At 46.2% G+C, this 25,564-nt stretch overlaps 1 protein-coding gene and 2 non-coding genes across 3 annotated transcripts; 1 reads left to right on the plus strand and 2 right to left on the minus strand.

The window, feature by feature from the left end:
- Nucleotides 1-12,167: 12,167 nt before the first annotated feature.
- LOC123059711 (protein H2A.5-like) lies at nt 12,168-12,839 on the minus strand. Its single transcript, XM_044482206.1, has 2 exons — nt 12,629-12,839; nt 12,168-12,533 (listed from the first exon to the last, which is right to left on the minus strand). The coding sequence occupies exons 1-2, from the start codon at nt 12,803-12,805 to the stop codon at nt 12,345-12,347; spliced, it is 366 nt and encodes a 121-aa protein (XP_044338141.1). The 5' UTR covers nt 12,806-12,839; the 3' UTR covers nt 12,168-12,344.
- A 9,395-nt stretch (nt 12,840-22,234) lies between these two features.
- Nucleotides 22,235-22,308, plus strand: TRNAV-AAC (transfer RNA valine (anticodon AAC)). Its single transcript has one exon. It is a non-coding gene; the product is annotated as a tRNA-Val (tRNA).
- Nucleotides 22,309-22,382: 74 nt separating this feature from the next.
- On the minus strand, nt 22,383-22,456 carry TRNAI-AAU (transfer RNA isoleucine (anticodon AAU)). The gene has a single exon. It is a non-coding gene; the product is annotated as a tRNA-Ile (tRNA).
- Between the last annotated feature and the right edge of the window lie 3,108 nt (nt 22,457-25,564).

Raw genomic sequence — 25,564 nt, forward strand, 5'->3', positions numbered from 1 at the left:
GTGCATACTCAGGTACACCCGAGGAGACCATGGAGAGCCTAAGGACCAAGACCAAGCGTGCACGAAAGTGAAGGAAGGAGAAGGAAGAAGGGCCAGCTGCTACAGCGGCCGGACATCCGGCCCAGCCCGGACATCCGGCCCGAGCCCCGGAAATCCGGCATCGGCCATCCAGAGAGCACCGCAAAGGTCCACCGCAGCCCGGACATCCGGCCATCACCCCGGACATCCGGCTCCTCCCGAAGCCCCGGACATCCGGCCCCTTCGCCCGGAAACCCGGCCCCTCCATCACCGAATGCATCTGGAAGACCCAGGCTAGCCCGGACATCCGGCCTCCCAGCCCGGACATCCGGCCTCCCAGCCCGGACATCCGGCCCGTCGCGAAGCCCCGGACATCCGGCCCCCAGCCCGGACATCCGGCGCCTGTCTGCGCACAGTGAACGGGCCAAGGGACCATGTATCCCTCTTTCCCACTTACCCCTTCGTGGCTTAGACTATATATACTCCCCCACCTCCTTCTAGTTAGGGTCAGCGTTGGTTTAGCTTATTTGAGAGATAGAGCTTCACTCATCCATATCGGATCTACTCCACGAGAGAGACCGTGACCCCTCTACGGAGAAGATCCACCTTGGATTCAAGACCCCTCACGGGAAAATCCCTTGTGGATTCAAGACCTCCTCACGGAGAAGAACCGGTTACCTCTTGTATCGTTCGTTGTTGACTTTGGATCTTGTATCTCCCTTTGTGTTCATGGATCTAGCGCATGTGTGATCATTCTTGTTGGTTTGAGTGTTCTCTCGTGTTTCCCCTCGTGATTCTCCTCGTTTTCCCCCTCGTGTTCTTCGTGTTCATCGCGGGATCCGCTCCTTTCGTGAAAGATCGGGCCACTAGGGTTCTACCCTACATCATCTTGGTATCATGAGCCACGTTGATCACGATTTCGGAGCCCCCCCTTGTTTTCTAGCCTAATTTTGTTGTGTTCTTCCCCAATTTCGAAAATCCCCATCAAAAATAGCCCCCAAATTTTTTTGTGACTTGTTGGTGAGATGAAGTTTTGTTGAATTTGATCCATGGATTTGCTTGGTTTCGAGTAGATCTAGCATATCCCCAATTTCCTCCACTTTCCATCCATAAAATACATCAAATTTTGCCCTTGGAATCATCAATTTCCACCCCCAATTCAAAAATTTCCGCCCCAAACGAGATCTGGATTCGTCGGGCCGGACATCCGGGCCATCGGGCCAGACATTCGGGTCCCTGGCCGGACATCCGGCTCCTGGAATGCAAAATCCGCACAGTTCTGGACATACGCCCCCGGAAATCCGGCCCGAGCCCCGGATGTCCGGCTCCTGTACATTTCAGCTTTCCCGTTTCACCGTTTTGTCCATAACTAATTCATCCGGAGTCCGATTTTCGCGTTCTTTAGCTCGTTGAAAAGCTCTTGACATCCCCCTTCCAACAAAATACTACCAACACCATTTGACCCCATCAAAATTTTGGAACTTTGGCATCTTTGCCTAGGGCTTTCACCACAACCTCCGCATAACCACCACCGACTTCTGCAACCTAACCAATTTTGTTCCCCATCGCATTAGTGGTTGCTTGAGGAGTGATTTGAGTCTCCTAAGGTGTCTAGGCTACTTAGGTACGGTTGCTTCTTCATCAACCACCACCACCACTACCGCATAGGCTTGACCACCATACACTTCCACCATCCCAACTTAACCCGATTTTGTTCGTGTTGTGAGTTGTGTCTCCTAAGGTGTTTCGGCTACTAGGGACCGTGCTTTCAACTCCGCACCGTGTATAGTACACCACCTTACCCTCCACTTCTGCATTTCCTACTCGCAAAACCCATCATTGCCATTCCGCAATTCCATTGAGCTTCCACAAAACCACCACCGCTTTCCTGCTACCACCATTTGACATTTGACGTTTGAGATTTTGAGTTCGCGTTTTTTCCGTTTCCTAAGGTGTTTCGGCTACTTAGGGACGAGTCACCATCATCTTGGTATCTCCATCAAGATCACCACCACTCATCATCGCCAAGGACGGTAACCTTCATATCATATTGGTATCGTGGTATCTCTCCATTGTATATTCCCTTGCCATTGCATTGATAACCCCTAGCCCATTTTGCGTTACTTGCCTATCGAGACTAGCCATTTGAGTATTGCCGGCAATGTTACTTGTGCACATTAGTGATCATCAAGCTACACCTCCCATTGCAATCATACCATATCATATTGGTATCATATCATCCCTTGTGCCTCAAGTTTGTTTCCGCATATACACAATCGCTATCTTGGTTTGTGCATTTCGCAGAGTGGCCATATACAAAAAAAATAAGCTTTTAAGCAAAAGAAAAATAGTGAACAAAGAGCTTGTAAGCAAGTGCCATAGCATCATACCACATTGCATAAGACTGTCATATCCGATCATCTTGGATCATACCATCGGAACATCATATACATAGTATACTTGGGATAGAAGTTCATACATTTTGCATCTTATAGGTTGTGCACAAGTGTCGTATCCGCCTATTGAGCAATCGTGCTAGCGTCTCTCTTGAGTTGTGCAACACGAGCGTTTTCCGTGGATTCCACATTTTGTGCTCATCCTTGGTTGCACGACCCCATTTATCTATCCGTGTGTGCGTTTCCGTGTGTCACCCATATTGCTATTGGTCTACTTGTTACACTTGCGAATTTGTGAATCTCTTTCAACATTATTGACTCATGCTAACATTTTACATCAAATTTTTGTGCCACTATCCTCACCGAGCTCCACCATAAGCCTTATTTGTGTAGGTGTGAGAAACCGACAAAAATTGGTACCAATTGTGCTATTTCCTTGTCCACATTGGAGTGATCATTGATCCACTTTCAACTTCGATTAAGGTACATTTGGTATTCGTTCTTCTCTTTCTACCACTCACATTTTTCTCTTGGAGTGATGGATAGGCAAGACATTTCATCTCCGGTCTTCGACAACAACGACGGCGTGAACAACTACATCACCAAAGCGTCAATCTTCGATCTACAACGACAAACGCAAGGCGCACAATCAAGATTGCGAGAGCACATCGAGAACCTCTCCATCGACATTCGCCACTCCGAAGCGAGGAAAAGTGACTACATCGATAACAAGCTTTCCGCACAAAAGAAGGAGCAAGATGCAAGGATGGAGGAGATTCGGGCCTTGATCAAGTCTACTTCCCCTTTGTCATCTTCAAGGCGGCGGCGAGCACATCGACCCTCTTCGGAGCGCCCAAGCGATACAAGCGCAAGTCGTCCACGTCCACATCTCCATGGCGACCACCATCACGTTCGTGATCAACCTCGTCATGAAGGGCAAGTCACCTCCAAGAAACATGTGCACGACGACGACAAATGACATCTACTACGAGCTCAAGTGCGACAACGCCAACATCATCATGATGATGCTCATCAAGCGCAAATGCACAAGTCCCAACAAGCCCTACTTCACGCCAAGTCCACACTTCATGAGCAAAAGAGAAGACCGCGAGTCGATCACAACCAAGACGGCGCTACGGCTACTACCACCACCACTTTGGCATCTTCGCCAAGTGCTATCAAGGCATCTTCGCCTTTGGACGTACGACATCTTCGCCTACTTCCCACAAGTACGCCTACAACGACTTCATCAATTCCAAGGCGACCACCTACGAGCGAGGGCGACACTTCCATCTTCGGAAGCCCCTCAAGGAAGATGGCCGGTCATGGGAATTTCCCTTCGGTCATGGAGACGAGCTATGAGGTGCCACATCATATGGGCCTCCTACAACAAGACGGCGACAAGAAGGTCGAGCAAGGGCAATCCCCTTCAACCATGGCGACGAGCATGAACCTCTTCAACTACATGAAGACGGCGCCCCAAAAGGACTCATTCTCCGAGTCAAGCTACGAGACCGCACATGAGACCTTTTCTTTGGTCTTAGAGAGTGATGATGTGCCATCTTCGGCCTTCATCCATGGCTACAACCACGGCATGATTGAGTATGGAGACATTTGCACCAACATCTCTCCGACACCCACATATAAAGAGATGCCCAAATTATCATGTGAGGAGAGCCACCCCACCATGAGTAATATGAGTGACTCCACCATTTGTGACATTGAGTGCATTTCCTATGAGAGGATGAGTGCGACCACCACTAGCCCCACACTTGAGAGCATCCAAGAGGGAGTGAGTGAGCCACCACACTTAGTGAGTGAGGTAGTTGACACGACACGTGAGGCCACTACAATTTCTAACAACTTAACCTCTACTCCGAGTGTGTTTTCTTTGGTGCTAGGTCTCCTATATGATGACACGCCTATCCTCGACGAGTCCATACGTCCAATGGAGACAACGATGGCCATGGCGGAAGATGATGCACCCCCCACATGGTTCCATCAAGATGAAGATGACCACGACTTGGTCTTCGACACCTCACCTACAACACATGAGCGATGCTCCAAAGGTAACATAGATGATGGTGCTTCTCTTGTCCCACTAGTGGACTATTTTATGAATGATTGCTTGCATGATGTTGACACACCTATACCCATGCTTCATGCTAGTGCGATTTATTCATGTCATGACTTACCTATTTATGATAAATATGACGATGAGCATGTTGAGTTGCCTAGTTGTGATGCTATGCTCCATAGGATATCATGTGAAAATTCTTTTGGTCACATCATGTTTGACAATCCATTCACTTTGTCATATGCTATGAGTGAGATATCCTATATTGCATTATTTCAATCTCAACATAATGACTATGCATGCCCCATTCGCATAAATCCTATTTGCACTTATGGCACAAATGACGAGATGATGATCATTGGCTTTTGTTTTTCATGTGATGATATTGCCATGCTTCCTTTACATGATTTGCGCAATTCATCTACTATGCCACGCCATGATCACAATGTTCCAACTATGCATTGTTTTGGATGTTGTCAATATTCTCCATGTGATGTTTCCATTAATGCTCATGAGGAGACCCCCATAGTTTCCTCATACATATTAGGAGATTTTGATGCATTTCATACTTTGCATGATTCTCATAATTGCTTGCACCGTATACATTCCATGAATAACAATGCTCTACATATTTCTCGTGATGCATTACACAATTTGAGTCTCCATTATGCTATACATAACAATAAACCTATCATGATGGATGTCATGTTTCTATATCACGCATCTCATCTATTTAAGCATTGGATATTTTGCCCTAACCAACACAAGCACGTATGCATCATCATGGATGATGTGTACATATACCATGCACACACAAGTTTTCCATTGTCTTTGTTTTGTGTAGGTACTGACGTATACTCGTCAACCTCTCAATCCCAAGAGTTGACGAAACGAGCTCTTGAGAGCAAAGATGACTTGGGATCCCGTGAACTATCCTTCCCACCGCTCTCTTCGCGCAACAACTACGCGGATCTCTCTCACTTGGCTCTCACACGACTATGGGCTATATACCGCTCTCTTGCTCATTTTTCATCTCCTCACCTGATTTAATGAGCCATCCAAAAAATGCATATAAACAACCAAGACTAATATGGACAATATAAGAGTTACCGGCACGGGGAGATCGTTGGGACTTAGAAGGTCTCGTGTGCTGCTGCAAAACGACAAGGATAGGTGTAAGGCCGCAATTTCCCCGCATCTACTCTCAACTAGACTTGTTTATACTCCCTCCGTCCTAAAATTCTTGTTTTAGATTTATCTAGATACGGATGTACCTAATACTAAAATGTGATTTGATACATCCGTATTTAGACAAATCTGAGGCAAAATTTTTGGGACAAAGGGAGTATTTGCCATCAAGATCTTTCTTACTAGTACTAAGTACTAACTAATAGTATGCATAACAGTATATAGTGAACTATTACCTTTCTCTTTATTTCGTTGTTGACATTGTTCTTTCCTTGACTTTTACTTTATTTCTTTATTCCCTTCTTGACATGCACCTTGTGCACGTTCTTTTTCTCTAGCTTTACCAGTTGTGCCCCTCAAAAGTCATGGATCATGGCAGTATCGTATACATGCAAAGATATACCCACTGATCTTAATTTTTTTAATATGTCATCAAGTCCTAGGAAAAGAGCTATCTATCCACAAGTGTGTTAGGTATGTTGCAGCAAGCGTGGCATATCGTAACTATTCAGAGTGCCAATTGGTCTGTAAATCAGAGTTTATTTTTGTCAAATTGATTAAAGGACAGCTGTAAATTTGTGCTTGACTTTGGCAATTTGACTAATAGGAAAATTAAGTAGAGATTCCCGGTGGAGAAAATTAACTACAGAACATCTCATATTTAGCTCAACCAGCTAATCATATAAAACAAGGTTGCTGGAATAGAGATGCCTTGTTTATCTGCTTTCATGACTTCAGATACGCTAACAGCTCCCCCTCCCCCTCGCGTCGCCTCCCCCCGGGCGGCGCCAGGGGGCCCGAAACCCTAGCACCGCCAGCACCCTCTTGCCGCCTCCTCCTGCCGCCGCTGCTGCCGGCGTGGGCCGCGCTGCCGGCGGGCCCGGTGCCAAAGGTTTCTGGGCGGGTGGATGCGGCGGATCCCATCTGAGGCGCGGTGGCGGCTCCTCTCGTGCGATCCAACGGCAGCGGCTGGGACGGCGAATCCGGGCTGTGCGGCGGGGGCCGGAGCACCATCGCCGGTGGAGTGGCGGCCCTGCATGGATGGCGGCGGTGGCAGTGCCCCATCCGGCGGGGTGGGCTGTCCTGGTCGTGATGGTGACGGCGGTCATTGCGAATCCAATGCCCCGTTTGGATCCGTCGTAGGAGGCCTTCTGCCGACCGGCGGCGCGTGGAGGGACCGGTGAGGAGATGCCGGATCTCCGTCGGAGTACCGACGGCGACATACGTCTTCGTGGCGAGGTTCCGCTCGGTTCCAGCCAGCCGCGAGGTCGGGAAGACGTGGCTTCCGGTGAAAATTGCGCCTGACTGCGGTCTTGGCGGACGATGGCGGCGTCTTAGACGTCGTTCCCTTCTAGAGGCATCGTCGTTGCAGGTCACATCAACCTGATTGGGAAGTTCCGGGGGAAACCCTAGATCTGGGTCTACCGGATCGGACGATGACGATGCCTTCGGTATCGTTCTCCATCATGGGGGCATCGTTTTGGAGCAAGTGCTGGTTGGAGGGGACATGAGGAGGAGCGGTGATTCATCTGGTCCATTGATGACGGCGGATCTCGGCGGCGTGGCGCAGTGGAGACTCGGCGACTGATGAGCGGAGATGGACTCACGCAGGAGGGTGACGCTGCCTGGCGTCGTGGTGGCGTCGGCGGCAGCTAGACCGGGCAAGGTTGATGCAACAGGACAGCTCTGAAGATGGATTGATGGTAGGTGGCTGCGGCGGCCTCATACCCGGCAGGCGTCCTGGTTGGATAGCGACAGATGTTGCTTAGTTGGTGGCTTTAGGCTTATTGTTGTATGACTCTGTAAGGTCTTGTGTCAATAATTAATAAAATGGCCGTATGCATCGTCCAGATGCAGAGGCCGGGGGTCGTCCTCTTTTTTTAAGAAAATGACTTCAGAATGTAGGTGAGCTGTACCTCCACTGGTATAGGAGAGTAGCACAAAACAGGAACCAGGATGAATATGCTTCTAACGTCTCCACATCTTTGTTAACATCCTCAAGCAAGTAATGAGGCACGACACCGTGATTCATCAAGCAGCTTTGTAGTACTTTCTTAGGCCTCTATGTTGTAAATAGCATAAGGTTTCATGTGAAACAAGGATGGCATATCCACACCAATGCATATTAGTTAGATGTTAGAATAGTTGTTACTGGTTGCAAGAGCTAAGACTTATTATGCATCCATCTGAAGTCGCATACCATAGGTACTTTTCCTCCAAATGTCTGAAATTATAACCTAACCAAAACGCCAATGTAGCCAGTAAAAATAACCAGGCATGGGCAATGAAAAGCTGCAGACTCTCATATTATTTCTGCATAAATGTTATTAAGCAGAAGAAAGACATCGACTGCAGGGTACAATCATTGCCTAATTTCAGCTAGGCGATAACGAGGAGCTCCTTGCTATCATTCAAATGCCTGTACCATGTATCATCATTGAAATGATCTTGTCATCCTGTTCAAAACAACATAGCTGCAGCCTGCAGAACCTTGTCTTGATACTGAACAAACAGCAATAACATCCCAGTGGCTGAGTTGGAACCAAACTTGACCCATTGTAGGCACATGACCTTACTCAAAGACACATCATGGACTCATACATGGGTATATGGCATTAACTGATAAATGGGCGAATAACTGAAAGCAATATGCTTCTGGGATCTGGCAGATACGGTATGAGATTCATTTCTTACAGGCTATGGTGTTGTGTAATTGCACCTGTAAGTATTGATTGTACTGGATGTAACACAGGAAGGAAATACTCCTGCACTATAATCCAACAGATCACTGTTGCAAACAATTGCCTCGAGAGAACTTTTACCCATTTTTTAATGCCTCAAGAAATATATCACTGTCATCCCACAAGACTTGAAATGAAGAATGGGTCCCTAGTTGTGAGGACAGACGACTACAGCGTCGATGCGCACATGTGCGTCACTGGAAATGGAAAAAAGACAGTTTGTATCTAGATTTTCTTTGGTAAAGGCATTTCTTGTGAAGCTTCTGAGAGTAGCACACATTTGTACCTTGATTCGAGGTTCCTTCACGGGGACTGAACAGTGATTTAGCAAGATGCTCTGTCTGGAATTTATGCTTTTACAATCGTGCGAATAACCCCATCCACTTAATATTGTTAATTATGCTGACGAAGGAACTGAAACACCACTGTTTTTTCAGGCAAGCATGTCCCTCAACTGACTTCAGTGAAGTGATTTTAGGCATTCCAGAAAATCCACACAGCGCAGCACTGAGCGCCACTCTGCACTCACTGATGTTCGAGATCCTTTGCTTCATGCTAGTTTGAGAATCATACCTCCAGCAATAATGCATTATTCTGTCTAGCTAAATTTCGTGCAAACACTTTGTGCAGTTTTAACTAAATCTAAATGTAAATGTTAGGAACAATCCGTGTGAACATTGAACAAATCAAGATTACTGCTGACTTATGGTTCAGGATGCCTGGTGTTCAGTTCCAGGTCAATCTGTTTGATGCCTGAACCTGAGTCTCTAATCCGTTTGAGATCTGCCAAGACTTCCTCTCTGATATCCGATTTGCAAACCTATTTATTAAGATCATGCTAGTTTCTCAGTTATCCTGCTTGCCGATTTTGCTATCACAATGCATTTTTTGTCGCTTGATGAGGTAAAAAAATTCAACATGATGATTCATTCAGGTGCTTTATGGGAAGAACATACGGGTGCATCATGCAAACAGAGGTTGATCTGCCGCTATTGCTATAGATGAGCAAGGTACTTATCTTGTATTGTTGTTGTGCACAGAGTCTAATGTTAATGGAGCCCTGGACATGTATGCACTCTGTACATTTGCATGATCATTAGTAGTCCCTCTCTAAAGTAATATAAGACCTTTAGATCACTACTTTAGTGATGTAAGTCTTATATTACTATACAAAGGGAGTGCTTATTTTAAGATCATTTCTATACCGGCTTTACAATAGACTAGTCGTCCGATCTTTTAGCTTGGCAAAGCATTCTGACTGCTGACACTGAAAAAAACAGAGCAACACCTGATTGGTCAGGGAATTCTCTTTCACTAAGACACATAATTAATTCGATTCTTTTTGTTTTAGATCAACATTAACGCTGGTTTGGGAAACAATTCATGCCCTGATCTTAAGACTCGAACATGGCACCAAGTCCCAATCTTGCTATCCATCCAGAAGAGTATTATGTATGTTGCAGCAAATTTGGCATATCGTAACTAATGAGTGCACGATTTTTTTTTAAATTAGAGCTTATTTTTGGCAATTTTATTTAAAGGACAGTTGTAAATTCGAGCTTAATTTGGGACATTTGACCAACATGAGAGTTGCATTTCTTAAAACACACATGATTCAGCATGAAACATCTCATATTTAGCTCGACGAGCCTAGCACATATTGCACAAGGGAGCTAGAAATGGAGTTCCTCCTTATTTATCTGGCTTACCTCTCTCAAGGCTTCCAAGTTACATGACTTGTTCACATCCTCAAGAGAGTGACAAGCTGCCAGACCGTCATTCATCAAGCATAAGGATTCCTGTAAAATAATGATGCATGTCTGCACCGCTCTGCACTTAGAATTCGTTGAGAACCAAAACTATCATGGAACACTGACGGTTTTATTAGCCGCACTTTTATTTTTGGCCCTTTACAATGTCAGCCTGATGCTTTGTGCCCTCATTAGTTTTCTCTTCTTTTTTTTTGAAAAGGAGGATAGACCCTTGGTCTCTATATCTGGACGGTGCATGCGGTTATTTTATTAATTATTCACAAAGACCATATAAAATAATACATCAGTCAGCCTGAAGCCATCATCTAGGCAACACCTGTGACTACCCTTATCCAATTGATGAAGGTGTGCCGAATATCCGGGCCTAATACCAAACGAACATCACACCAAACCCTAACATCTAAAGTCGGATGCCCTAGTTCAGCCACATATCGGGGCTGGATCCCATACCGGACCGACACACTCTCAGAGGCTGCCGCCACCATCTTTCACTGGTCCATCTCCAGAGCAGTAACTGACCCATCGACCTTGCCTGGCCTGCTGTCGACGCCACCACGACGTCAGACAACTCCACCATGCTGCATGTACCCGTCCACACGCGGTCGTCGCCGAACCTCCGCAGCGCCATGTCACCGGGATCCGCCGCCGGCCCTGCGGTGGATGAGACACCGCTCTTTCGCTTGTCCCGTCCAACCAGCACTTGCTCCAAAACAATGCCCTCAGAAGGGACAACAACATCAAAGGTACCATCATCGTCTGATCCGATAGATCCAGATCTAGTGTTTTTCCTGGAATATGACGAGTGGAGTGCCACGACCTGCAACAACGATGCCTCGAGAAGGGAACAACGTCATAGACGCCGCCATCGTCCGCCATGACAGAAATCGGCGCGATTTTCATCGAAAGTTGCGTCCCCCCAACCTCGCAGCTGGCTGGAACCGAATGGAGCCTCGTCGTGGAGACGAGGGTCGCCGTCGGCACGCTGGTAGGGAGCCTCCAGCCGCCATCACCGGTCCTCCTCGCGCCACGGGCCGGCCAAGGCCGTACCGAGACGGATCTGGACGGGACGCCGGATCCGCAGCCATCGGAGCCACCCATGCGCACGCAGCCGCCACACTGCCGGCCATGAAGGATCCCATCGCTGTCGCGCGGCAAGGGCGCCGCCCTGACTGCCGCCCCCAGCCTCCCCGCATGAGACGCCACCTCCGCCTCACAGGGTCCGCCGTGGCTACCACCCGCCCTGGATCTGCGGTGCAGGGCCCACCGCCACTGCGGCCCTTGCCGGCGGCAGCGGCGGCTGGGGTTGGAGCAGAGGGGAGGGAACTGGCGGCTCGGGATCTGGGGCCATTGGCACCGGCCGAGGGGAGTGGACGCGAGGGGAGGAGGAGGGGGAAGGATTTGTGCCCTCATTAGTAGCACTTTTATTTTTGGCAGGGAGTCAGCCATCTCCTTATTGCGGTTCTTGTCTATTTAAATTCGTATGTATGCCATAGTTATTTTTTCTCCAAATGTCAGAATCTATAACATGCCATTGAGCCAGAAAAAATGTATTACATAATAGGCATCCTTGACTGATTTCAGCTATTCACCGAAATGCTTGAAAAAATGTACACATCGACGGCTTGATCTGCTAGATCGTGCTAAAATCGGACAGAAACCATCGTGCACATAGCATCGTTCTCGTTCTTCACTGAAATGCATGTACCTTATATCATCAGTGAAGACTGCAATGATCTTGTCATCCACTTCACCGCAGAACTTTCTCTTCATTCTGAACAAACTGCAACAACATCTGTTCTAAAAAAAAGGAACCGTCTGTCGGTATACGGCATCTGGCAGGTAGATGATTACATTCATTTTCCAGCGAGTAATATGGATCGCACTATAAGTATTAACTGTACTAGATGTATATGGGAAGGGGATATTTCTGCATTATTATGATCCAGTAGACCATTGTCATTACACAACACAACATGTGAAGAATTAATCCCGGGTCTGCCTGCAGATGCGCATTATGGGGAAAATGGAAAACAAAGTTTATGTTTTAAAAATTGGGAAAAGACATTACTCCTTTTCTTGGTACGAGAATCCAAGCTAAGCAAAAACTCATAAGGTAAACAATTATTCTTGGATTCTGTTTGAAGTTGCTATGCTAGAGCGTGTTGGCCTTCTTGGAGAACAACACAGAGTGGATGTTGGGCAACACGCCACTATGGGCGATGGTGATGCCGTCAAGCAGCTTGGATAGCTCCTCGTCGTTGCGAGTGGCGATAAGCAGGTGGCGCGGCATGATGCGGGTCTTCTTGTTGTCCTTGGCCGCATTGCCCGCCAACTCCAACATCTGTGGTTCAAATAGCACACCGAGATGAGATCAGTTACCACCCAGTCCAGCACAAGAAGAGTAGGAATGGACGAGATCGGTGGTTGGTTGGTTACCTCGGCGGCAAGGTACTCGAGGACGGCGGCGAGGTAGATGGGGGCGCCCCAGCCGATGCGGTCCGCATAGCGGCCCTTCTTGAGATAGCGCCCGATGCGGCCGACGGGGAACTGGAGTCCAGCCTTCATGGACCGGGTCACCGCCTTCTTCCGCTCGCCGCTCTTCCTCCCGGTCATCTTCCCTTCTTCTTCGGCGAACTTGAATCTCGAATTGTGGGTGGACGGCGGTGATGGATGTGAACGCGAGGGCACCACTTTTATAGGGGGGGGGGTGCTCCGTGGTAACAGGCGCGATTCACGTGACGCGCGGTCACGCCGTCGGATCTAGGAGGGAGGGCGGCAGGGATCGGCTCGGAGGCACACGATCCGTGGGAGGGGGTGTGATCCGTGTGACCAACATTCTCCACTGTCGGATGTGTATGGTGCGGGCGGCTGGGATCGGCTTCGATGGTGCGATCCGTGTCACCAGTGGTCTTCGCCGTTGGATCTGGAAGATGTTGGCTACGATTAGCTCAGGGGCGCGATCCGTGGGAGGACCGGATGGACCAATAGGGACACGAGAATCTTTTGTCCTCACTTTGTTTCGTTTCTTTCCATTAATGTGGAAATTAAATTTGGAAATTGGGAGGGGGAGGGTAGACTCTTTTTCACACAGAAGATTTCTTTTGGTTTTGTTATTTTTGGCAATCCCTTTTTGTTTTGGTATGATTGACCCAAAAAATCGAAGCATTTCTCACACCAAAGAAGAAATTCAAGCATGTCATGAAGCACTCAACAAAAAAGTCTCAAAATACATAAGCATCTAGGGGTGACTACAAGGAGGTCAAGAAGAAGGATTTTGTTTCCATGTGCATTGCCAATCCATATACCAAGAAAGGAATGAAGAAGTAAATCCTCACTTTTGGAATAGGATGCAATATAAAGTTTATCATGAGGTGATGCAAGGGCATATCAAGGATAATAGTGATGTCCTCCACGGTATTTAAGATAAGTGTGAGTAGTTAAAACTTTTGCCTCTAATATGTGTGCACAAAATATTACTCACCCGGAGGCAAAAATTCTATGAAACTGTTCTTCATTGAAGGTACTCAGAGGAGGGAAGCTAAATTTAGTGTGTTTGCTAGCACGCTTGGTTACATTTTCCAATATGCCAAGATTAGGCAAGGCCTTCGCATCCATGATGTGGAAGTTATGAACATGAACTATCTTGTTGAGCTTTGCCAGAGTGATGTGAACATTGGTCATGTCATAGGGATGCTACATTTTTGTAAACAAATTCAAAAAGTTTATTCAAACTCAATTGCCGCCAATATTGGAGATTCCACTGAAGTGAGAGGCTATCTAGTCAACCACACATTCTACACTGCAACTCATACAGGAACAATTAGCCAGTTGGCGCTCAATGAATAGGAACACGTTGCGTCTGTAAGCAGTTGACGCTCGAGGACCATGATCACACTAGACCATAGAGGCGCGCTTTGCTGCGCCCCGTCCATCTTAAGGAAAGAATGATAGAAATATTTGAGAAATTAGGAGTTGTAACATATAACCAAATCCGTATGGTTGACATTGGCAGCCTTTCGGGAATGCCAAAGAAACAAACTTGCAATTCCGCAAAGATGAACAAACCTAAAGTACTCAGTGAGAACCTCGCATGTTTAGATAGTAAAGAATGTATTCACATACATGAGACAGTATACCACCATCGAAATGATTTTTGTGAAGAATCAAGTTATGAAATCTATATATCCACGTGCTAAAATACGAAAAATAGCTAAATCGCACATAAAAAGATCATAGAAATACTCTGCTCTAGGAAATATTGTAATTTTCTTCACGAAGTCGACATACCTGGTACACTAAGCAAAAAATTAACTTACAATGCTGCATGGTAATTTGCAACACGTTTGTCGGACCAGAATATGCGCATTTAGACCAATCCGGAGCCTTGCTCTCTCAACTCCAGAGCTTCCTATTCATAAATAAATAGATAATAATAATAATAATAATAATAATAACATTTTATAAACAATGATGCTAACCTAATTCTTGTGTGGAATAATTATGAGACATTAGCTAGTGAAGATTAGGAAAATCCAGTACCACACAAAAACTGACAAGCGGCCTTGTAGATAACATAATAGCAAAACAATCCTCTTTCTTTAACAGACATTTCTGAACTTGATAGAAATAATCAGCTAGATCAGTTGTCATCTTATGTGAGTTCTCAAAAATCTTTAGTTTACTTGCTCTTTTTTGGTTATTATCAGGGAGGCATAAGGCATTTCCCTCTTTGTATTGTTTGCCTCTTCCTAAAACACTGCATGAATAAAGATTTGGCCCAATGCCCTAGAAGATAAATCAATTCTGGTGCCCCAAAACGCCCAAGAGATTAGAATTAAGAGCTCCAGGAAGGAGGAAACCTTGAGTTCACTCTAAAATGCATGATCACATCCTGAATTTTCCCCTGGCCTACGTTTGAATTAATGTGGGAAAACATAACAAACTGAAATTGAAATAGCGAGATGCTTTATTAGATGCCTGCAGAGAACTGCAATCAACACAGAAAGCAGGCATCATATATAAGGTCACCTGGTTACTTACAACATGACTAAATTGGGAGATGCTGTTGAAAACAATGTTGCCAACGAACATGCATCGTACTTGAGTCTTAACAAAGCAGAACAGCCCTATCAATCCCATCTACTCCTCGCTCGTATCATCTTGCTAACTCTAGCGCACATGCGGAGGTGTGAAAGCATCCCGCCGCCGTCTGACCGTGCGCCCCTGCGTCGCTGGCCACGGGACCGATTTCTTGCTAGGGTTCGGTTGGAGAGGGAGAGGCAGAGAAGAAGTGGGGGCCTGACTGAATTAGCGAGGGGACGGGGCGAGCATGCCATAGGAGTTTCGTCCGCCAAAGTTGGGGATGCGCGTAGAGTTCCCCTTCCCGGCGCAGGCGAGGCCGTCTCAGAGACGACGCTGGACGACCGAAAGTCTGCTGCAGGAACAGCAGCGGTGCTTCTGTGTGGGCTGCTTAGCAAAGAAGAATGGGCCGTTGTCCCAAGAAAAGAAGAACGGGCTGTTCATACATAAACCAGAGGCCGCCTCGGTAGATTTCCGGAGCAGCGGCTCGTTTAGGAAGCCTGAGCGGATCCTGGACGTCCAACGACGCGATCGTACGGTGTAGAGCGTCAAATTGCTGTGGTTGCTCGTACCTAGCTCCATTATATTGTTTCTCAATTTCGGCCATAGCATGGTCCCCACCCCCAGTCGGTTGGCGCATGATTCGAGGACGTCGTGACTTTGGGCCCGGCCATGTAATGGTAGGGTGCCCTGTGCTTTTTTGTTTCGTTTTTTTGTTCATGTTTGTGTTTTTTTCTTCGTTAAAAAATGTTCAGCATTTCAAATGATATTGAATTCCAAACTCTTCAAGAATTTAAAAAATATCCGTGACATTGAAAAAAATATTCTTAAATTTGAAAGTTTTTCGTGAATTTAAAAAATGTTTGTGCATTTGGAAAATATATGTGATTCCAAAGAATGTTCCCGAATTAAAAAAATATGTTCGTGGGTTTCAAAGAAATATTTGTGAATTCAAAAAAATGCTTGTTATTTTGAAAAGTATTGACGATTTCAGAAAATGTTTGTGGATTCGAAAAATGTTCATGGTTTGAAAATTGCTGATGATTTCAAAAAATACTTAATTCAAAGAAATGTTCATGACTTCAAAAAGTGTTTGCAAATTTGCAAGAAATGTTCCTGATTCCAAATTTTGAATTGGATGAAGAATTTATAAATTAGATAATTTTTTTAATTCGATGAAAACTGATGAATCTGGTGATCCTTTTTTAACAAATAATGAATTCCATGATTTTTTCGATTCGATAAAAAAACTGCACAAAATTTAAAATAAAATGTGAAAAAAGAGAGGAAAAAAAACGAAACCGGAAGTGGATCTACGCTACTTGGGCCGGCCGAATACTAAAGGTCCCTCAATGTTACCAAAAAAAAGGTCCCCTCACAAAAAAAACTGAAGGTAGGTTTTCTCAAAAAAAAAAGTAACAGAAGGTGGGAGGTCGGCGACGATGGCGGCGGTGGATCTGTCGAAGCTGGTGAAGGAGAAGCGCTTCTGGGCCGCCTCCTTCCTCATCGCATGGGCGGCGGCGCTCCAGGTTCCGTCACCTCATCTCCTTCCTTGCTCCCCTCCCCTCTGCTCCAGAAATCAATCAAGACGGGATCTTTAACCGCGGCGGGACGGGAAATGGCGCTGTTTGCAGGGGCACATGATGTGGTTGAAGCGGCAGGACGCCTTCAAGGACAAATTCGGCGACCCCGAAGCCCCCAACAAGGTCACCGAGCAGCCGGCCGACGACAGCACCAGACTCGCCGGCGAGCAGGGGGAGCTCACCGCCGACGCCGAGATCAGATAGGTAGCTAGGTAGATGGACGAGAATCAGATCCCCCTTTTATCCTGTCCTGCTTTTCTAGACCTGAAGATCACCAAGGCATCTATCTCTCTGTGTGTAATTAGGCAGTGCAAGTTTGCTCACATAAATAATGTTTGGTTGTTAGGGTACCTGCTAACGCGGTGTTCATCGCGGCGAATTAGGCCATTTCTTAATCTTATGAGCATCAAATTATCATCATCCCAAAGCTGCTCTGCTTTAGCTTCCTCTCCCGCCTCATTGAATGTTGGTTTGCAGTTTCTGTTTGCTTTTCATGTCTGAACTACCAAAACAGATGCTTGACGTGTACAATTCCATAAGAAACCTGGGAGTGTTTGTTTTGCTAGTTACGAGTAGCTATCTGTGACCAGATTAACCATCCCAAAGCTTTGCTTGGGCTTACTTCACCTTAGGCAGCAGCTTCTCAGTCCTGCCTCACTCACTCACTCGCTACTACTACTGTAGTTGTTTGCAGTGCAAGCTTTGCTCACATAAATAATTACTCTGGAGGTTTGTCTCCCTGGACTCTGGAGGTAGCAGACGGCTGGTGTTCATAACGGTTAATTAGGGCGTCTCTTAATCTTGTGAGCATTGAATTACATCTTCCCAAAGCCGCTCTGCTTGCCTTACTACATGAAAGTTGCTCTGCTTGGCCTCACTCTCAGGCCCAGCCCTGCCTGACTAACTGAATGATGGATTGCAGTTTCCGTTTGCTTTTCTTCTTATCTGAACTGACAAAATCAAATAATTTCATCTTCTCTTTACAGTTTTGTGAGAAATCTGGGAGTGTTTGTTTAAGTCACGGCCAGATTAACCGGCCCAAAGCTTTGACTGAACTGCAATTCCCGATTGGCTTTTCTTATGACTGAACTGCAGTTTCCGACTGGCTTTTCTTGTCTCAGATACCAAAAACAGACAAGCCATTATAAATCTGGGAGTGTTTTCTAGTGACAAGTCAGAACCAGCTATGAGTAAGAACCCGTTATCTCAGATCCCCCTTTTAGTTTGCCCTGTTTTCCTAGACCTTTCAATCGCCAGTGCAAGCTTGCTTACATAGATAATGTTTGTTTGGTTAGACTGCCGCTGTTCATCACGGCTAATTAGGGCTTTGCCTATCCTGTGAACATTGAATTATCATCATCCCAAAGCCGCTTTTCTTGGGCTTAGTACATCTCACCCAGCAGCAGCTTCTCAGTCCTGTCCCACTCAATGAATGGATTACAATTTCTGTTTGGTCACGAGATCAGTCGTTAGCTGCCCTGAGGTACTGTTAGTGTGTTACCACACCTGAAATCACATCTCAGCTAGCAGATTCCTTCACAGTCCTGCCTACATCACCGAGGTGCAATTTCTGAGTAGTTTCCGTACCCTGACTCTTGGAGTTGCGGATGCCTTCAAGCACAAGCTTGGCGACCCCGACGCCCCCAGAAAGGTCACGAAGCACGGGCAGCCGCCGGCAGGCGAGCAGGGGAAGCTCACTGCTGACGCAGAGTTCAAAACTTCAGAAGGGTAGGCAGATGGATGAGAAAGAGATCCCTTTTTCCCTTTTTCTCCTATTTCTCTAGACCGGGCGATCACCAAGGCATCTAGCCCTGTGTAATTAGTACAGGTAGTGCAAGCTTGCTCACATAAATAAGGGAAAATTGCAGTGCAAGCTTCCTCACATAAATAAGGGAAAATTACGGTGCAAGCCTGCTCGTATAAATATGTTTGTTTGTTATGCCTGCAGTTTCTTTTTGCGAGAATGTTTGTTATGCCTGCTGCTAGTAGGGGATTGCCGACGTTCATGGCGGCTAACTAGAGCTTCTCTTAATCTTGCCAGCACTAACTAATCATCATAATCCCAAAGCTGTTTTGCTTTGCTTGGCATGAGTACTACATCACGGTCAGCAGTAGCCTCTCAATCTCAGCCCTGCCTGATCTCACTGAATGATGTGTTGCAGTTCCTGTTTGGTTTTCTTACCTCCCAGAATCCTAGGGCAGGGCAACCACAAAACAGATCATCATCATTTGTTTAGTATAGAGTAGTTTCAGAAGGAATCGTGGGTGTTTTCTGGTCATGCGCAACAAGTGTCTGATTTTGTCTATGACCGAATGAATTCGTAGCTATGCAGTCTACGGCCTAGTTTGGTTCTGTTTGGTTTTCTTGTCATCGTGACTACCAAAACAGACAATTGACATTTACGGCTCCTGTTTGGTTTTCCAGACATGATAAATAATCGAAAGCTTTGCTTGGGCTTGCTTAATCTCAGTCAGTATCTCAGTAGCTTTTCAGTCCTGAACCCGCTCGCTCTCTGAACGGATTGCAACTTCTGATTGTGTTAGGTCCCCGCTGCGGTTATGCATTTCAGGCCATCTGAAATGAATGAATGAGTTCGAAAGAAGGGTAAGAAAGACAAGCTATCCATACAGGCCATGTAGTCGTATCAGATTATATGATTTCTTAGCTCCTGGTTGCAATGCAACTCCAGGTGTTTGACTTGTGCTCTGATTGCGCCATTTCTGTTGTCTGTCCTTTTCTTTTGCTGTAGAATTCAGCGCTTACAGATGCACCTAGAGCACAGCAGCATCGATCATTGCCTTGTGGCTCCAGTAGCCTTAATTTGTCAACGCCGTCTGGTTCATCAGTCACTGCCCCTTATGCCCATCGATCATTACCTATTGCAGTTGGCCCATCTTTGATATTCACCACTGCCCGACGCTACGTTTTTCCTGAAGATTGTTTGGCCATGGCGCGGTTGTAGCAGCGGCAGATCCAAACTGGTGGCCGTCGTGAACAGATCCCTGGAACCTGATTAGCACCTTCCCGCGTGGGGCTTTCTTGGGGTGTTTGCCTGATCGTGAGCTAGGTCCTTGCTGCGTTTCAGATCATCTGGAATGAATGAAGGAGTGAATTCGCAAAGAAAGACAAGGTCTCTGATCGTTATCAGATCACACACCTTCTCAGCTCCTGCTGGAGACTTGATCGTCATCTCACAACTGTCAACGTCTTCAGGTTCACCCGTGCTCCTTTGCCCGTCAATAAACTAAAAGGTTTTCAAGAGGAAGAAAAGAATGTCTGCATATTTTTCGACGGACTTTGGTTCCAGGTCTGGTGACTGGTGTTTCTTCTTCAACTGAGGTATTTATGGATGGAGTTGGCAATTAGATTAAATTGATAAGATTGAGAAGGACCTTCGGAGCCGAGTGTGTGTGTTTGAATTATGCCTCGGCAAGTTGCTGAGTCATGCACCACTAACATGGGACATGGATCAAACTGGCTATTTATAGCTTTATTCTTTCTTTCCAGCGCACATGGTATGTGTGTAGAACCCAACTTGCAACCCTTGTGCATGCGCCTACACTTTAATTTATGATAGAAATGAGCGTGTGTTCGTTTGTCGCGAGGTGAGGGATGGTGATGAATGATGATGCGTTATATATATTAATTCCTTGTCGCCGTGTTTGCAACCCTTCTGCATAGCTTTGGTCTTATATGACTTTGCTATTTGTCGCCTTGTTTTTGTGTTAGGCTGTGTGCATCCTAACTATGCAGAAGTCAGGTGTGTGCTCTTTAAGTTTATATCTTTTCGATGCTCCTTTTTGAGCTAATAAAATCCACCCTTTTGTCGAAAAATATAATTCCTTGCTTGCTGTTGTTGGTTGAGTTGCAGGCTGCACCTAGGGAGGGGAAGAGAATGAGATAGATGCTAAGTCATCAAGATACATATGTCATGTGCGTGCACTTACTGATGTGGCATATGCGCGCGGACCATTCGGTTCGGTTCGATTCAACTGGTACATGTATGTAAGTGGCATATTTCTTGTGCTTATAAACAATCTGATTCGGTGGGTGCGTCTTAATATATGACTAGTTGTGAGCACTAAGCTAAGCATCTATTCTATTTTCTTCTTTTTTTAACTAGTTGTGTTTACCGGCAGGGCAAGCAAAGCCGATCAAAGGCCGTTAATTGGGCTGAATTTACTTTTTTTTTTTTTTGCTGGAGCAGCTGTCGGTGACGTTCTTGGATGGAGAGATGGAGAAATGGAAGAGAGGGATGGATATTCTGACGGACAGCATATCCATGCCGTCGTCGATCAGTCACCACTCACCAGATGGTTAACTATAGTTAGCTACTGCATACCTATAGCTAGACTAGATAGGCACGCCAAAGTCTCAGGCTGGTCATAGTGAGGAGTAACTTAGACTAGTGTCATATGCATGACATTAGTCTAAGTTACTATTTTCATAGTGCAAAGTAACATAGTACTAGTGTCATATGTGGCCTCATTTAATAGCTTGTAGACTCATGTTGTCTTGGAAAGCGCTATGTTACGGTAACATATTATGTTACTACTTCTCATTAACTACTTGCCACATAAGCAAAAAATTCTCGAGGTGCGCTATGTTACTACCTAAGTTACTCCCACTATGACTAGCCTCACAAGGAGCACGCGCGGCATACTGCATTTTCAACGATCGACAACGATATCCCCTGCTTGCATGCAGTGGCGGAGCTACAATTAAAAACCTGGGCGGGCCAAATTGAAGAGAAGTTCGGCTGTTTTAATTCCATGCCTCATTTGCTTGCATATCCTAGCGTATTTCCATTAAACATGGGCGGGCCATAGCACAGTTTTGCCTGGCTGTAGCTCCGCCAGTGCCTACATGCACCGACGTCGCTGCGGTGTTTTGCACAACGAAGCACTGCTGCTCAAAGAGAGGTCGTCTCGAAGCTCGTCGTGGGTTTTCGATTCCAGTGAGGATTTCGCCGACCGGATTTTAGTCACGTTAGTATGAGTTGAAATGTTTTTTTTTGCGAGTGAGTACGAGTTGAAATGTTGAGCTTTGTGTCTAAATATTCAAGTAGCTTCAGTAACACACGACATTGCAAATTATCATTTTGGTTTTTATTTATTTAGTTGAATTTGCATTGAATGTACAAGTCGTTTGGCTGGACCGAAATCTTGTCTTTGTTTTTTCTGCCATCTATATCTAAAAGAGAAAAGAGAAACGAAAGTTTTGTCATGTGCGTGCAATGCGAGCATAGTTCGAGATATTTTGCTCCATCAATCCCGGCCGCTTGTTGTGCGGACAGAGCAGACACGCTCACATGCAGGGAGGGTTCTCTCAAAGAGGATCATATAAAAGAAACAAACTACTGAACCAAATTCAACCAAAGGTTTCGTGGTGTAGTTGGTTATCACGTCAGTCTAACACACTGAAGGTCTCCGGTTCGAACCCGGGCGAAGCCATCTCAACTGTTTTTTTTTTCCGCATTTTTTCCATTGTGTACAAAAAAGTAAAAAAGGAAGAAAAAAAGAATTAATGGCCCATACAGGTCTCGAACCTGTGACCTTCGCGTTATTAGCACGACGCTCTAACCAGCTGAGCTAATAGGCCTTCTCCTTGTTTGGAAAGAGTTCTCTTCTATACTTCGAAAAACAGAATAAGACTTTTGGTGAGAGGAAACGGCTGAAACGGCGCTCCGCCCCGTAGCGATTTGCCGAACAGGGCCTAAGATCACGGAAGCCTCCTTTGGTCCTTATTGTGCTGACCTTACTTATGATTCCTCATACTGCTAGATCGTATTCGTATGGCGTGCCGGGTGTATTGCATTTTCGAATACACGTGCTTTTCAGTTCATCTTGTTTTCCGCGAGTCGATCGGGTCTGGTGGAAAGCAAACAATGGTTCAGCGTGCACCGATGGATGGATCCATGTGATGTGATCGGTGTCGTCGAAAAGAAGACCGAGCTGTGCAGGGAGAAAAGAACCAGCACGTAGCTAGCGTGTCGGTGCTGCAACACGCGCACGCACGCACACACACGATGAAAGCACCTGCTTCGTCCTCGTACGTAGTAGATTGGCATAATTGGATCCGTCCGTAGTGGTGGTGGTTGGTGTTGGTTACATCACGCGTTACTATGTTTTTACCATTGCATTGCGTGCATCATTCAGTTCAGATTAAGTCATTCAGTTCATCATTGCATTGCGTGCATTACTCTTAGGCAGAATTATTGGGGGTTCCAGCAGTTCATGAGATGGGACTCTATAGTTTTGGACAAAAAAGGGACCGAGTCCCAGGAGGAGCCGTGTTCTCCTCGTCTCTGTGTTCGGAGATCTGCACGCGGATTAGTAGCAGCGGCAGCAGCCGGCAAGGGAGACAAAGTCACGAGGCAGTCAGATAAAATCAGCAGATGAAATGAAATCCATTGATAATGATCCGCATCCATCGGGAAGGCTAGGACAGAGGCAAAGCAATTACTAGCATTGGAAGTTGTGCCTGGGAGCTACACGTGAGTACAAGAAGGATTTTGGGTAGGAATTTGCTACCGGTGCATCTTGTGTACTTGAGCACGTGTTGGAAGCTCGGATATTTTTTCATATTGTCATCCGTATAAAGAACCATGGCGCCAACGGGTACCAGGTTTGAGGTGGAGAAGTTCACGAAACTAAAAACCTTGGGTTATGGCAGACAAGAGCGAAAGATTTGTTGGCACAATGGGGATGCTTGAAGGACTTGTAGGAAGTCATGTCAGTTAAGATGGAATTATCATGTGATGGATGGAAATTTGCGGAAGACGATTTGGGAGCCTCGAACGTGTCATACAGTCGAACGAGTTTCGACTGGGTCGGACTAGGCAGTCTGACGGATCGACGCAAGTCGGTTGGTACAGAAGACGGTGGTGGGATTGGCGACGACGACATAGGAGCGTGATGCTGATGGTGACCGACTTCTGGGGCGTGGAAACATGTGGCGCAGGCCCCGAGGGCTTGTGTGACTTCGACAAGACTATGACGCAGGATTGATTCAAGGTGGTGTATACATGGAGCTTGAAGTCGACGAGGCGCAGGGATGGACTGATCATCTACCATGGAGTCATGTTGAAGGTGGAGCTGGATTGAGGGGCTACGGCGTAAGTGCACAGAGAGTCGAAGCCTATTCAGCGGGAAAAACGAGTGACATGCAGTTCGGACTGGAGCCCAGTGGTCTGATGGAAGTGTGAAACTCGTCATCGGTCAGTGATGATCGGTGGTACTCTGCAGTGGAGGTTGAGTGGTGTGGGGTTCACGACCCTTGAGACTCGACCGGGACAGCGGAGGCTCGACGCGGTAATAGCGGCGAGGCGTGCGGTATGCATGGGGCATGGAGACGGGCCAGGGCTCTGGCCGGCGGTCATACATGTGATGAGACAACTGCGAATTTGACTCGGGATGACTACAAGCAACGGTGAAATTCCTTCAAATTTCAGACAGGCGGTCGAGAAAGGAGCGGTGCTGTTGAGTTCAGATAATTCTTATGTGTGACATCCAATATGTGAGTTGTTCACTTTCACGTAGGTCAGTGATCAGTGTGTGATGGCGTTGGACGCATACTCTGGAAGTTGGGAGCACAAACTAGAGTAACAAGGAACTTAATTTTGCTCGAGTGTTGACTGTGGTTAAGAAAAGGAGGGACTACAAGTTGCAGGTGGAATCATATGGAGTCTTTGGAGTAGCAGCGGTTCTCATGGGATAAGCTCAAGTCCAATGTACATGGAAGTCTGACGCATGGACAAATCCAGGATGGTGGAGTATATTCGCCAAGGTGGAGTTTGTTGAAATTGTGTTGAATATAGTGTACAAGGTAGGTTACAGTTGGAGTTGTAGGAGTATTGTGTTTAGATAGGATATGGAGTCGTGTCCTAATAGGACACTTGTATCATAGGCCTCTCATATATAGAGGGTCATGTAACCTATGCCAACATAATAGCATCGGAACGCAGGGGAAGCCAGCGGCATGTGCCGGTGTCCAGGGCGACCGGGTGCGGTATTGTAGCGGTGTCACGGAGAGGAGCGCCCGTAGTCAAGCCTCGGGGATGTAGCCATATCGGTGAACCTCGTTAACAAATCTCGGTGTCGTACTCGTGTGATTGCTTGGTCCTCGGATGATCGACGATATGCTTCAGATTTACTCTAACAGTGTTAAATAATTATCCTTTACCTTAGTATCCATAGATAACATTTTTGTATAGCAAAAGTGATAGCTAGATCATAAAATTGGCTGATCTGTCTGTCTGATTTGAAAGTACAATCTGTACTCATAGCAAGACTTTTATCGCTCGGTATGTGGGAGATGCTTAGATTCTTGGGTGTTCATTGTATATCTTATTACAATGGGACGTATTTTTTATTGTGTTATCCTGCTAATGAATGTATCCAATTTATAATGTACTGGCTAATACCATGAACTAAGTAGGTGTTATAGAATTTTGCCTTTTCTTTAATGATGTGTTCACTACTAGGGAAAACTCTATAGATAGATAAGTAACAGTGGGCAGTAGCGCGGGCTGAAGCCCAGTGCTGCAAGTGGACATGAGCAGCAGTACGGACCCACCACATCCACGCTACTACTAAGTGGTCTTCACCCTGCCCTAGTGTAGTGTCAAAAATACTTTTATATTACGGAACGGAGGGGGTAATTAATTAACTGATGGATGGCAGGAGCGCAGCTCGCGCATCTTTAACA

The sequence above is a fragment of the Triticum aestivum genome, chromosome 3A, assembly GCF_018294505.1.
Source record: "Triticum aestivum cultivar Chinese Spring chromosome 3A, IWGSC CS RefSeq v2.1, whole genome shotgun sequence".
In the NCBI taxonomy this organism is placed as follows: Eukaryota; Viridiplantae; Streptophyta; class Magnoliopsida; order Poales; family Poaceae; genus Triticum; species Triticum aestivum.

Excerpts from the sequence above, each read along its gene's own strand:
- LOC123059711 (XM_044482206.1), bottom strand. The coding sequence starts at position 12,805 with ATGACCGGGAGGAAGAGCGGCGAGCGGAAGAAGGCGGTGACCCGGTCC. Across the intron at positions 12,534-12,628 it reads TCGAGTACCTTGCCGCCGAG|ATGTTGGAGTTGGCGGGCAA; the intron begins GTAACCAACCAA and ends TTTGAACCACAG.